At 44.3% G+C, this 13,417-nt stretch overlaps 1 protein-coding gene across 2 annotated transcripts in view; it reads right to left on the reverse strand.

Annotated features, from left to right (window-relative positions):
* LOC110500204 (metabotropic glutamate receptor 8) overlaps positions 1-13,417 on the reverse strand; it is a 224,196-nt gene that overhangs the window by 55,341 nt on the left and 155,438 nt on the right. For both annotated transcript variants that reach the window (XM_021577412.2, XM_021577413.2), the window contains exons 4-6: positions 3,850-3,985; positions 3,481-3,635; positions 3,028-3,165 (exon numbers count right to left, since the gene is read on the reverse strand). In XM_021577412.2, the coding sequence (XP_021433087.1) occupies positions 3,028-3,165; positions 3,481-3,635; positions 3,850-3,985 (429 nt within the window). The remainder of the gene's footprint in view (positions 1-3,027; positions 3,166-3,480; positions 3,636-3,849; positions 3,986-13,417) is intronic.

Here is a 13,417-nt window from a genome sequence, read left to right on the forward strand (position 1 = left end):
CTGTCTGCCAACCTTTCCTGCTCCCTGATTCCAAGTTGTTTGTTCATGCAAGCGTGCTCGCTTATGTGCTGCCTGTCTGCCTGCCTGTGTTCTCCCTCCATGCCTGGCTGTCATGCGCCCTAATTCCAGCGTGTGGACCCCTGCTTCATTGCCTCTGTCAGAGCCAATCCCGTTCACCGGTGAGCGGATTCGTTTAGGCCCCTGTGAGGAAATCACCCCGCGCAGGAACAACCGGGTGATAAATTGAGGGAATCAGGCAGCTTTAGCTCTCAGACTGCTGACGGCTCCCTTCTTCAGACTATCACACACACACACACACACACACACACACACACACACACACACACACACACAGGAGTAAAGAAAATATGTTACACCTCAGTGCTTCTGTGAGCAGTGTTTTGATATAGAATCAACGACTCTAAAAGAGACACTGTGTTCCCTCTGTTCTCAGCCAAGACAGACGAACATCCAGTACATTTCAGGCAGAGATTCTCAACATGGTGTGTGTGTGTGTGTGTGTGTGTGTGTGTGTGTGTGTGTGTGTGTGTGTGTGTAGGTGTGTGCGTGCTTTGTAAATACAACTGTTGATTGAGGTCTATAGGGTTGTGTCTGAGGGTGATACTCATTAGCCCACTGTATTCATGTATTCCCAGCAGAAGGACAAGAGAGGTGTGGAGAGGGCCCACACGCACGCATGCAGACACACACACACACGCACGCAGACACACACACACACACTGCTAGCTGTCACGACAATGACCCCAAACAGCAGGATCGAGCCGAGGCAGCTGATTGGTTTCCGTGTTGATGATGCAAAGGTCGTGAACTCTCGCAATAGAAATGAATCGACTCTGACACTCCATGCCACTACAGGGCTCTCCATACACAGACACACCAGAGAGAGTCACCAGAGCACTGGCCCCTATCTACCTTTGGCTGAGTGCCTACTACAGTGGCTTCACAATGAGAGGACAGAGAGAGAGGAGAGAAACACTAGAGCGAGAGTGAGAGCGTGAGAGAGAGGGGAGAGAGACACTAGAGCGAGAGTGAGAGAGAGAGGAAGGGCATGTCCCAGCTTTATACACAAACTCCAAGAGAACCACCTGGATTAAAAAAGTGTTGCACTAAACAAACAAGTACACACACTGATGTCTAGAGGTGCTGCTGACTCAGCCGTTTGAGTGTGATAGTCCTGCAGCCTGGGACAGGTGCAGATAAAACTGCTCACACAGCTTACTATTTAACCCTCCCCCGCCCACACACACACGCATATACACACACACACACAATACACTGATACATGCTGCAAACACTAACACAACCTATTCCCCAAAAGTGCAAAGCTGTCATCAAGGCAAAGGGAGGCTACTTTGAAGAATCGCAAATATAACATGTATTCTGATTTGTTTAACAATTCTTTGGTTACTACATGATTCCATATGTGTTCTGAAGTCTTCACTATTATTCCACAATGTAGAAAATAGTAAAAATAAAGAAAAACCCTTTTATGAGTACGGTAGGTGTGTCCAAACCTTTGACTGGTACTGTACATGTAGGTAGAGGTAAAGTGACTATGCATAGATAATAAAATAGAGTAGCAGTGTGGAAGAATGTGTGTGTGTGTGGGGGGGGGGGGGGGGGGGGACTCTTCCAAGTCATGGTAAGCTTTTGGTTTTACAAATGCATTGCCACCGGGGCCCGCCAGTGTAACTGCTAAACTGCATACTGACTGTACACTGTAACATCACTGCATGATTGTAGTGGGTTTGTTTACTAACGCGTTAGTTCAATTAGCTATGTTGACGATGACATTCCTTTAGCTAATATGGGGACAACGATATAGGATGTGTGTAGCGGTTATGAGTTGGCTTGGAAAGGTTATTTCGCCCGGTCACATACAGCTAAAAATGTGAGAGGAAGGGAGCGCATAGATGCGAGAAGGAATACAACATGGCTACTATGAAAGTGAACTGTGTTTATGAGTGATCAGGTGTATATTCATTCAGCCAATTCCGTTGAAAAACTTTTCCCGGAAGCAAACGGAACAAAAACGGGGACAAACTTAACGGATTTTGTTCAATAGAAACTCCTGTTAACAACGTGTTGGACTACTGAATACACCCTAGATCAGCTCGATGCAGGCAAGAATGTTCAAGACGGTTTTGACTGTGTCACTGTCTGTCACCTCAAATTTTTCTCTCGACCTGTGTGATCCTTCATTGTGAACTTTCATTCATAGGCTAGGTTGTAGCAACCTCATGATGGGTATAGGGAAAATGTGAGTATCATGTAGTAGCCTAAACCTATCGCTGTTACATTGAACTGGGTGAATGGAATATGAATGAGTCATCCAATACGCTTTAATAGAAATAAGGCCATGCTCATGAACAAAACAAATGAATCTTAAACAGCATCGATCGCCACTGTTCTTCACCACATGTATAAGCGGACCTTCAGGACACTGGGCTAGCCAGCTGTGATGGAGTCAGACACTGAAAAACCTCAAAATCTAATCTGGAACCAAAATATCAGCTGTGTCGACACACACCGATTCTACAAGTCCACACTGCACAGACTGTGAACACACACTGTCACACACTATTTCACACACAGTTATACACACCAACAAACACTGTTCTACAAGCCCAAACTGCACAGACTGTGTACACACACTGTCACACACACTTCTCTCCAGACTCATCCATGCAGGACGAGCCAGGGGGCTCTACTGTACTCTGCATATCATTTCATGTCATTTGCACAGAGCTCTGAGCACACAGCGGGTGTTCATATAGAACAAACCATTCTCCTCAGAGAGTAAAGCTATCCATGCTCAATGACGTGTGAACAGAGTTAATATTAAGTAGCCTGTCTAGGGATGATTATAGGGCATTAACTCTTCTGCCAGCCTACATTACCCATACTCCTCTGCTTTACTACTATTCCTGGCCTACACTACCCACCCTTCACCACTGTACTGAGCCAATACCCATTCTCCTGTGCTCCAGTGCCATAGTATCTTGCCTGTGCATTTCTTGGGGCTTCCGGGGCGCTTGCCATGCATCCCCAGCTTGCAGCCAAAGTTTTCCTCCCAGAACTCAGCGAACCACACGTTCCTCCTGTTGTTGGACAGAGAGCGGCTCCGGAAGTAACGGTCAAACGCTGTGGGGGAGAGGATGAGGAAGGAAGAGAGGAAGGGAGAGAGGACGGAGGAGAGGCAGGAGAAGAGGAGGGGGAAGAGGAGATAGGAGGGGAGAAGAGGAGAGGAGAGTGAAGGTGTGGGGGGGGGGTAGAGGAAGGAGAGGAGAGTGAAGGTGGGGGGGGGGGGGGTAGAGGAGGGGTCAGTGAGTGACATAACACGTAAATACAGACCTGTAAACATCTGGTATGATGTGATGTCAACCTTGTTGAGGGTATACTGTGTTTTTAACTCTTTCCCTTCAAAACACTATAATCTAAAATGGATTCTGTCTGTACCGTCCACGGAGGCTCGTTTGGGCAGGATGGTAACGGCTCCCTCAGCCACCCGCTCCTGGCCAATCACAGGAGAGATCTTGGAGCCCCAGCTGTCTGACCCCACCCACAGGAAGTGACCAGTCTGGTTGTTGTGCTTGGCCGCGTTCAGGATACGCCTGAGAGAGAGGTAGAAGGAGGGAGAAAGGGGGTAGGGAGAGGAGGGAAGAGAAAGGGGAAGGGGAGATAGAGGGAGAGAGGAGTGATGACTGGAGTTTACGACAGACACTTGGTATACAGGGGTAGAAAGGTACAAGGGTGTGTGTGTAGTGGTGTAGGGATAGGCTATAGAGGTGTAGTCGTGTGTTTTTGTTTTTTGGGGGGGGGGGGTACCGTATGTCATCCTCGTTGGCGAACATAATGACAGCCCTGGCGTTGGACGTCTCCAGCAGACGCATGATGATCTTATCAAACTCCCCTGGCTTGGGTTCACGCGGGATCTTCAGAGACTGGGCTATACACACCCCACCTAGAGAGAGAGAGGGGAGGGAGAGAAAAAGAGAGAAGGAAAGAGAATATATTAGTATCTGAATCATCCTCATCAATATGAGAACATCGTAAACAGCATTGTGGCTCCCACTGCTGTGACAGAGAAAGACAAAGAGAGCTAATAGTGTTGTTGGTCACGTCCCTGATCGTGAAGTGGCAGCCTGTTGCCTTCACGCCAGCACACAGAACCAGGATTTACACAAAGACAGCGTAACAGGCCATATTTCATATTTAATGTTGCTGTTAATAACTCACAGTGTAGTGTCGTATAATAAGCCTTGAAACGTGATATGGGGGAGTGTGTGTGTGTGTGTGTGTGTGTGTGTTGGAGTCTCCTCAGCCAGTCTCATTAAGTTCCAGGCCATTAAATGAACATCTGTAGTGTCTGCAGAGCTCTGTATTACTGTACTTAATCAAAGCAGCGTTCTCTCCACTCACACTCTCACACACACACACACAATCCCGTAGAAAAAGAAAAATACTAATTAGCACCAAATGAATGCCCTCTCTAGAATAATGGTTGGTGTGAGACACCCTCCAACAGGCCTGCTTCTGTTCTGTTGCTCCTCACTGCAGCCGGTCTCATAATAGGGCTACGCAATGTGTCGTACTGGGGATTGTTGGGTCATTAATAACTGTCCCATAGAGGACAAAAGGGTTCCCAAAAACAGACAAAGCATCTGCCTCATCGCGGCGCTATTAAAGTTGTATCTTCCAGGTCAAATTATTTGACCCTTCAACCAACAATTATGAGCAGACGAATTCCAACAAATTGTATTTTCAAAGACAATATTATTCAATGTTTGTCCTGTAAGTCACTAGGCTGTTTTGTCTCTTCCTTCAAACCCATCTCTCAACTCCTCTCTCATGAGAACTAACCCTAGTCATTACACTCTGAATAAACTCAGCCTCTTTCCCAATTCAATTACCATTCATTTCACAGCGGTTTCTCTCATTCACGCTCTCATAAACTGGTCCAGATATCCAAGAACTGAGAAATTGCTCTTTCATGTGCCGAAAAACTGTCTATCAAAGAAAAACAAATGATTATGCAGCCAGAGTTAACTTTCAAACGCTTCTTTTTCTAATGGATGGTACTTGTTATCGTCGACATGTAGGGGACCAGTGTGAGTTTTCTATGAACACACAAACCCCATCGCTTACAGAGAACCAAGCATAGCAGAACATCTCTCAGAGAGAGAGAGAGAGAGAGAGAGAGAGAGAGAGAGAGAGAGAGGAGGAGAGCAGATGACTCAGAGTATTGTAGTGCACCCTGGTGGTGACACCAGCGCCACTACAGCAGCCTAGCGGTCAGGGCACCTGCCCTACAGACACACAGCTCCAAGTGAGAACCACCAACAAGCTACTGAGAAAAGCAATACAGGAATATGTTTCACAGTGGGAGTTTGTGTACATACAGAGACTGAGTAGACTCTGGGTAGAAGTTGAGGCAGTAAACACACATATCTAGCATCATATTACCCCAGTGGATGATGTTGTGGGAGTTAATTATTGAATGAATTGAAACATACTCTGCAGGCTTGCTACTCCAACAGCCGTCTCCTTCTCTGCATATCATCTTTAATCATATGATTATCAGTGCTTTATGAAAAGTCCATCTCACCTCCTGCGATCAGGAAGATGTACAGTTGAGGTCGGAAGTTTACATACACCTTAGCCAAATACATTTCAACTCAGTTTTTCACAATTCCTGACATTTAATCCAAGTAAAAATTCTCTGTCTTAGGTCAGTTAGGATCACCACTTTATTTTAAGAATGTGAAATGTCAGAATAATAGTAGAGATGCAATCTATTTTGTAAGATGCACCAGTCCCTCCTGCAGCAAAGCACCCCCACAACATGATGCTGCCACCCCCGTGCTTCACGGTTGGTATGGTGTTCTTCGGCTTGCAAGCATCCCCCCTTTTCCTCCAAATATAACGAGGACATTATGGCCAAACAGTTCTATTTTTGTTTCATCAGACCAGAGGACATTTCTCCAAAAAGTACAATCTTTGTCCACAAGTGCAGTTACAAACCGTAGTCTGGCTTTTTAATGGCGGTTTTTGAGCAGTGGCTTCTTCCTTGCTGAGCAGCCTTTCAGGTTATGTCGATATAGTACTCGTTTTACTGTGGATATAGATACTTTTGTACCTGTTTCCTCCAGCATCTTCACAATGTCCTTTGCTGTTGTTCTGGGATTGATTTGCACTTTTCGCACCAAAGTATGTTCATCTCTAGAAGACAGAACGCATCTCCTTCCTGAGCTGTAAGACGGTTGCGTGGTCCTATGGTGTTTATGCTTGCGTACTATTGTTTGTACAGATGAAAGTGGTACCTTCAGGTGTTTGGAAATTGCTCCCAAGGATGAACCAGACTTGTGGAGGTCTACAATTTGTTTTCTGAGGTCTTGGCTGATTTCTTTTGATTTTCCCATGATGTCAAGCAAAGAGGCACTGAGTTTGAAGGTAGGCCTTGAAATACATCCACAGGTACACCTCCGATAGGCTAATTGACATAATTTGAGTCAATCAGAAGCTTCTAAAGCCATGACATAATTTCTGGAATTTTCCAAACTGTTTAAAGGCACACTCAACTTAGTGTATGTAAACTTCTGAACCACTGGAATTGTGGTATAAGTGAAATAATCTGTCTATCAACAATTGTTGGAAAAATGACTTGTGTCATGCACTAAGTCGATGTCCTAACTGACTTGCCAAAACTATAGTTTGTTAACAAGAAATTTGTGGAGTGGTTGAAAAATGAGTTTTAATGACTCCAACATAAGTGTATGTAAACTTCCGACTTCAACTGTATGGCTAAGGTCTTTATCAGGGTGTGTAACGTGCTTCTATTCAATGATAATTACATCCAACCTGTTTCCCAACGCTGGATCACATTATTTCTTCCCAGGATAATGAACCCGCTCTCCCAATTCGTTTTTTCCCCGTTCCATTACCCCACTAACATATTGAATTAAGAATGCTCTACATTCCTGTTTGCCTTTTATCTCCCCCTGCTCTCTCTCCTCCATCATTTCTCAGTCTTAAAACCCACTCCTGCAGCAGTAGTTGACCCGTGTGTGTGTGTGTGTATGTGTATGTGTGTGCGTGTGTGTTTATGTCTGTGTGTGTGTGTGTGAACGTGTGTGTGTGTGCGCGTGCGTGCACGTGTGCGCGCGTGTGTGTGTGTGCACGCGTGCTCGCGTGTGTGTGTGTGCGTGCGCGTGTGTGCGTGTGTCTCTCACTCTGCTTCTGGTTTGTGTGGGACACAGGCAGAACAATCTGGTTTTAGAGAGAAACTGTTAATCTCCAAAAAAAAAAGTAGAAATCAACCGGCGAATCACAACTCAGCCTTGTGTGACTTATTGGACAGTTTTATAAAAGTCAATTTCACAGTGGGAAACTGTTCTATTCTCTGTTATCTCACCTATCAATGTAATTATGGTAAAGTATAAAACATTTTGTTCAGACAGAGAGAATATAATTATTTTATACCCTTCTGAAGGATTCACCTCTATATGCGTGCACAACATGCATGCTAGCCTGTGAGTGTGTGTGTGTGTGTGTGTGTGTGTGTGTGTGTGTGTGTGTGTTTCCTGCTGTGACATCACTAGGAGTGATCCTACCTGCTGGGAGGCCGGACTTCAAACAGCTCCTCTTTTTATTTATTTATTTTTATTTAACTAGGCAAGCCAGTTAAGAATACATTCTTATTTACAATGACGGCCTACCAAAAGGCAAAAGGCCTCCTGCAGGAAGGCCCCCTTATCACCTGACGGGGGTCCCCCTCCCACTAAGCAGAATGCCTAATAATGTTAGCTTCAAAGCGCCAGCTGCCGAGGTGACCAGGCATTTTGTAGCTGTAGCGGTGAATGTGTGGTGTGAGCGTGTGCCTGTGCGTGTGTGTGTAGAGGAGAGAGGCAGGAGCTGTGCTGCTGATAAATCTTTCATTACGAGACATTGCTCTCCAAAACCCGAGCACTTCTCATTTCTCTCTCAGCCTGATTGTGGGACACCTCCACAATCATACTGACACCTCCACAATCACACTGACACACACACACACACACACACACACACACACACACACACACACACACACACACCATGATGGGTCTGTGCCACTGCAAGCTCTCTCAGACCTTCTCTGAATGGCTGAAGCTACCCACCACATCTACCGGCACAGATGGACACACACTCATACAAACACACATGCTGCAGTCACAGATTTACAAATAATACATTCAGAGAAGCACCACCTGCATAAGTCCACCCACACACACTCAATTAGGAAAGCTGTCTATGCAGCCCACTCATCTTCAGCTGACATATAGGCAAGGATAATAAAACGTGTTCTTTTGCCAGACTTCTAACAGCATCTAAGAGCATCCAACGTCACACACACATCCATCACGCACACATCAAACAAAGATCATACACACACATACATCAGACGTTCATTAACATGAAACGTCTGCAGCAGACAGGCAGACAGCATCATGTACTTGATGGGGTGTCAAACCATTTAATGCACAGACAAACAGACATCCATGTAGAACCAACCCCGCCAAACAACTCGCTATAACTAGGCTAATCATGTATCCAGGCCTAAGGTTGATACATACATCTCCCAGGTTTTCCAGAGATCCTGGAAAACCTGCAAAATCGGCAGTGTATCAAATATGCAGTTCTCCCCACTATATATTCAATGTGCGGGACAAAGCTATGAAGCTATGATTAACAAGTTGGAGCTCTTCTCTGTCTGCTTTAACAAGGACAACACACAGGTCTTTACATCATTGTATGATTTATTGTGTGCAAATTAACTCAAGCTTACGGACAATGTCAAATGTGATACAGCGAAGCACCTGTGTGAGCTGGGTGCGCAATTCAGCAGGTCCTTTCCAGAAACGGATGACACAAACAACTGGATTCGTTATCCCTTTCATGCCCTGCCTCCAGTCCACTTACCGATATCTGAACAAGAGAGCATCATCGAAATCGCAACAAGCAGTTCTGTGAAAATTTAATAAAATTCGAAGCCACTGCCAGATTTCTGGATCAGAGTATCCTGCCTTGGCAAATTGTGCTGTTAAGACACTGATGCCCTTTGCAACCAAGTACCTATGTGAGAGTGGATTCTCGGCCCTCACTAGCATGAAGACGAAATACAGACACAGACTGTGTGTGGAAAATCATTTAAGACTGAGACTCTCTCCAATACAACCCAACATTGCAGAGTTATGTGCATCCTTTCAAGCACACCCTTCTCATTAACCTGTGGTGAGTTATTCACAATTTTCGATGAACAAATAAGGTTTTATATGTAAGACGGTTAAATAAATAGCAAAATGATCGATTATTATTATATTATTATTTGTACCCTGGTCCTATAAGAGCTCTTTGTCACTTCCCACGAGCCAGTTTGTGACAAATACTCACACGTATTCTAATGTTTAATAAATGTATTGTATAGTGTGTGTGTGGCAGGCTTACAATAATGGCAAAAAACAACATTTGAGAGTGTGCTGACCCTGGTGCTAGAGGGGGTACGCAGCTGGAAGTCGAATGTTTGAAGAGGTACAGAAATCTAAAATGTTTGGGAACCAAACCTTAACCCTTACCTTAACGATTCGGAATGAGGGCCTAATCTTTATGTTTTAACCAATTATTTATATACACTAGATGACAGATAGCATGTGTTGAAGCTGCCGTTTCTCCATCTTGGCACTCCCCCACCATTGTAAAAAATAGAAATCCACTTATTAATAACTTCTAGGGATAGGTGGCAGCATTTTCACTTTTGGATAAATAGCTTGTCCAAATTCAACTTCCTGCTACTCATCCCCAGAATATAAGATATGCATATTAGTAGTAGATTTGGATAGAAAACACTGAAGTTTCTAAAACTGTTTGAATCATGTCTGTGAGTATAACAGAACTTATGTAGCAGGCAAAACCCTGAGGACAAACCATTCAGATTTTTTTTTTAGGTCACTGTCTATTCAATGAATTTTCATTGGGAAACCAGATTTCTGAGGGACTTGTTTGCAGTTCCTGCCGCTTCCACTGGATGTCACCAGTCTTTAGAAATTGGTTGAGGTTATTCCTTTGTGTAATGAAGAAGTACGGCCATCTTGAACAAGTGTCACATCATGTGTACTGTTTGATAGAGGCGCAAGACAGAAAGAATGCTTTAGTTTGTTGTCTTCCTGTATTGAACACAGAATCCGTCTTCAATTTGATTGATTATTTACGTTTAAAAATACCTAAAGTTGTATTACAAAAGTAGTTTGAAATGTTTTGGCAAAGTTTACAGGTGAGCTTTGAGATATTTTGTAGTGACGTTGGTCAAGTTGGAAGCAGTGTTTTTCTGGATCAAACGTGCCAAATAAATTGATATTTTGGATATATATAGATGGAATTAATCGAGCAAAAGGACCATTTGTGATGTTTATGGGACATATTGGAGTGCCAATAAAAGAAGCTCGTCAAAGGTAAGGCATGACATATTTTATTCCTGCGTTTTGTGTCGCGCCTGCAGAGTTGAAATATGCCACTCTCTCATTGTTTACTGTTGTGCTATCATCAGATAATAGCATCTTATGCTTTCGCCGAAAAGCGTTTTTGACATTTGACATGTTGGCTGGATTCACAACGAGTGTAGCTTTAATTTGGTATCTTACATGTGTGTTTTAATGATAGTATTTTTACAGTATTTTATTTGAATTTGGCGCTCTGCATTTTCCCTGGCTATTGGCTGATCCCAGATAGGTTTTTTAATATCTACATTCTTGCCACAAGTACTCTATTACAGACACCTTAATGCATACCTTTATAGCATCTAATTCTGCAGTGAGGCTGTGAGAGCTTGTTGTTTTTCTCTGCCTGGTAGCAGCTGCATTTCCTCTCTCTCCCACACACAAACATCAACACCAGTGGCGGTCAGAGGACAATTTTTTTGTTCATGGCCTTATTTCTATTTCTTATTTCTATTACTGTCACGCCCTAACCGTAGAGAGCCCTCTGGGTTCTCTATGGTGTATAGGTCAGAGCGTGACAAGAGGGGTTTCTAGCGTTTGTATTTCTATGTTGGTGGTTTGTATGGTTCCCATTTAGAGGCAGCAGGTAATCGTTACCTCTAATTGGGGATCATATTTAGGTAGCCCTTTTTACCACCTGCTTTTGTGGGATATTGTTTGTGTTAGTGTTTTGTTGCACTACGGCGTTCACGCTCGGGTTATGTTTATTTTTTTTGTAGTTTCACTGTTAAATAAAGTATGTGGAACTCAACTCACGCTGCGCCTTGGTCCGTCCATTATGACGATCGTGACAATTACAGCATGTTGGATGACTGTCATTCATATTCCATTCACCCAGTTCAATGTAACATTGATGGGTTTAGGCTACTACATGATACTCAAATTTTCTCTATACCCATCATGAGGTTGCTGCAACCTATGAATGAAAGTTTACAACGTAGGCGTACACAGGTCGAGAGAGAAATTGGAGATGACACATTCAATACCGCCTTGTACACTCTTGCCTGCATCTAGCTTATCTAGGGGGTAATCATTAGCACAACAGTTCCAAACAAGAGTTTCTATTGTATAAATTAATGTATTTATCCCTGTTTCATTTGCTTCCGTTTAAGAAACATTTGTCAACAGAATTGGCGGAATGAATACACCCCTGATCATAACAGCCACGTTGTATTCATTCTGGCATCTATACACTCTCCTCCTCTCACAATAAATTAATAAAACCAACAGCTTACCTTGATGTGGAAGACTTCCAGTTTTGTGTTGGAAACACATAACCAGCTAGCTAGCATAGCATCCCTCTGTTTGAGCCGCGTACATGAGTAACAACTAGTCAGCTGCATTTGCTAGCTAAGTAAGTGAAACTGCAAGTTTAAAAAAAAAAAGACAAAATCTCTCTCTTGCTTCTCCTTCATTTTTGAAGAAATATTTTGATTGGTGGACAAAGTGCAGCAAGAGCTCTGATAGGTTGGAGGGCGTCCTCTGGAAGTTGTCATAATTACTGTGTAAGTCTACGGAAGGGGGTGAGAACCAAGATCCTCATAGGTGTTGTATTGAAGTCAATGCACCAAGAGGAGGACGGATGCTAGCTGTCCTCCGGCTACACCATGGTGCTACCCCACAGAGTGCTATTGAGGCTAATGTAGACCATTGCAAAACAGTGTGTTAATCAATTATTTGGTGACGTGAATATATTTAGTATATATTTTTTATTTTTTTATCAAATTCACTGATGAGGATGGTCCTCCCCCTTCCTCCTCTGAGGAGCCTCCACTGATCAACACATACACAAACATGCAAACACATCCACACAAACACACACACACACACACACACATGGATAAAAACACACAGAGACAAACACAGACACACACACACAAACATCCACACACAAACAAGGCAGTTGAGCATCCTCTCTCTCACACACACACAAACATCATTAGCGCGGCTCTAAACACTCACATTGGTTTATAAAAGGATAAAAGTTTACTTCCGAGCCACACTTAGCTACAAGCCCCGGGGTGAGGAGCATGGGCCTTTGAAGTAGCTGGTGCAATTGGTGTGTGTGTGTGTGTGTGTGTGCGTTTGGCATGTGTGCCTCTGTGTTGTGCGTGTGTGTGTGTACAGCGAGAGTGGTGAGTGTGTGTGTCTTTGTTTTTGTGTCTGTGCGTGTCTGCATCAAACAGAAAATCTTCATATCTCTCTCCGTCTCTCCATCTCTCTCCCTCTAACTCTCTCTCACTCCCTCTCCCTGTTCCTCTCTCTCTCTCTCTCTCTCTCTCTCTCTCTCTCCCTCCCTCAGACAGTAGGTCTGTGTATCTGGGGAGGACTGTGGAGTCTTGTCATCATCAGAGAACACTGGCTGATGTCAGCCTCTTTCTGTGCGCTGAGAGACAGAGAGAGGTAGAGGAAAGGCACGGGGGAGAGATCTGTGTGCTGTGAGGAGAGGAGAGGAGAGGAGAGGAGAGGAGAGGAGAGGAGAGGAGAGGAGAGGAGAGGAGAGGAGAGGAGAGGAGAGGAGAGAGTGAGGTAGAGGAAAGAGGGTGGGGGAGAAGGGGTAGAGGATGAGAAGAGAAGAGCAGAGCATAGAGGTGGAGTGGGGGGTGGGGGGAAGAAAAGGGAGAGAGGGCGAAAGGCTGGAGAGGGGGAGAATGGAGAGGTACTGAGAGAACAGAGGAGATTAAACTCCTGGCACAGAGCAGGATACTTGACACCACCCAGAGACCGAGAGAGAGAGCAATGTTACTGCATCTATAGGAAGCCCTAATGCCAACGGGCTTTCAATCCTCAGATCATGTTATCAATAGTTTTGATGAGTCAGATCAATCTCACTCTGATCCTCTGGCCAAGGAGAAGAAGAAGTGAGG

The sequence above is a fragment of the Oncorhynchus mykiss genome, chromosome 21 (genome assembly GCF_013265735.2).
Source record: "Oncorhynchus mykiss isolate Arlee chromosome 21, USDA_OmykA_1.1, whole genome shotgun sequence".
NCBI classification, from domain to species: Eukaryota; Metazoa; Chordata; class Actinopteri; order Salmoniformes; family Salmonidae; genus Oncorhynchus; species Oncorhynchus mykiss.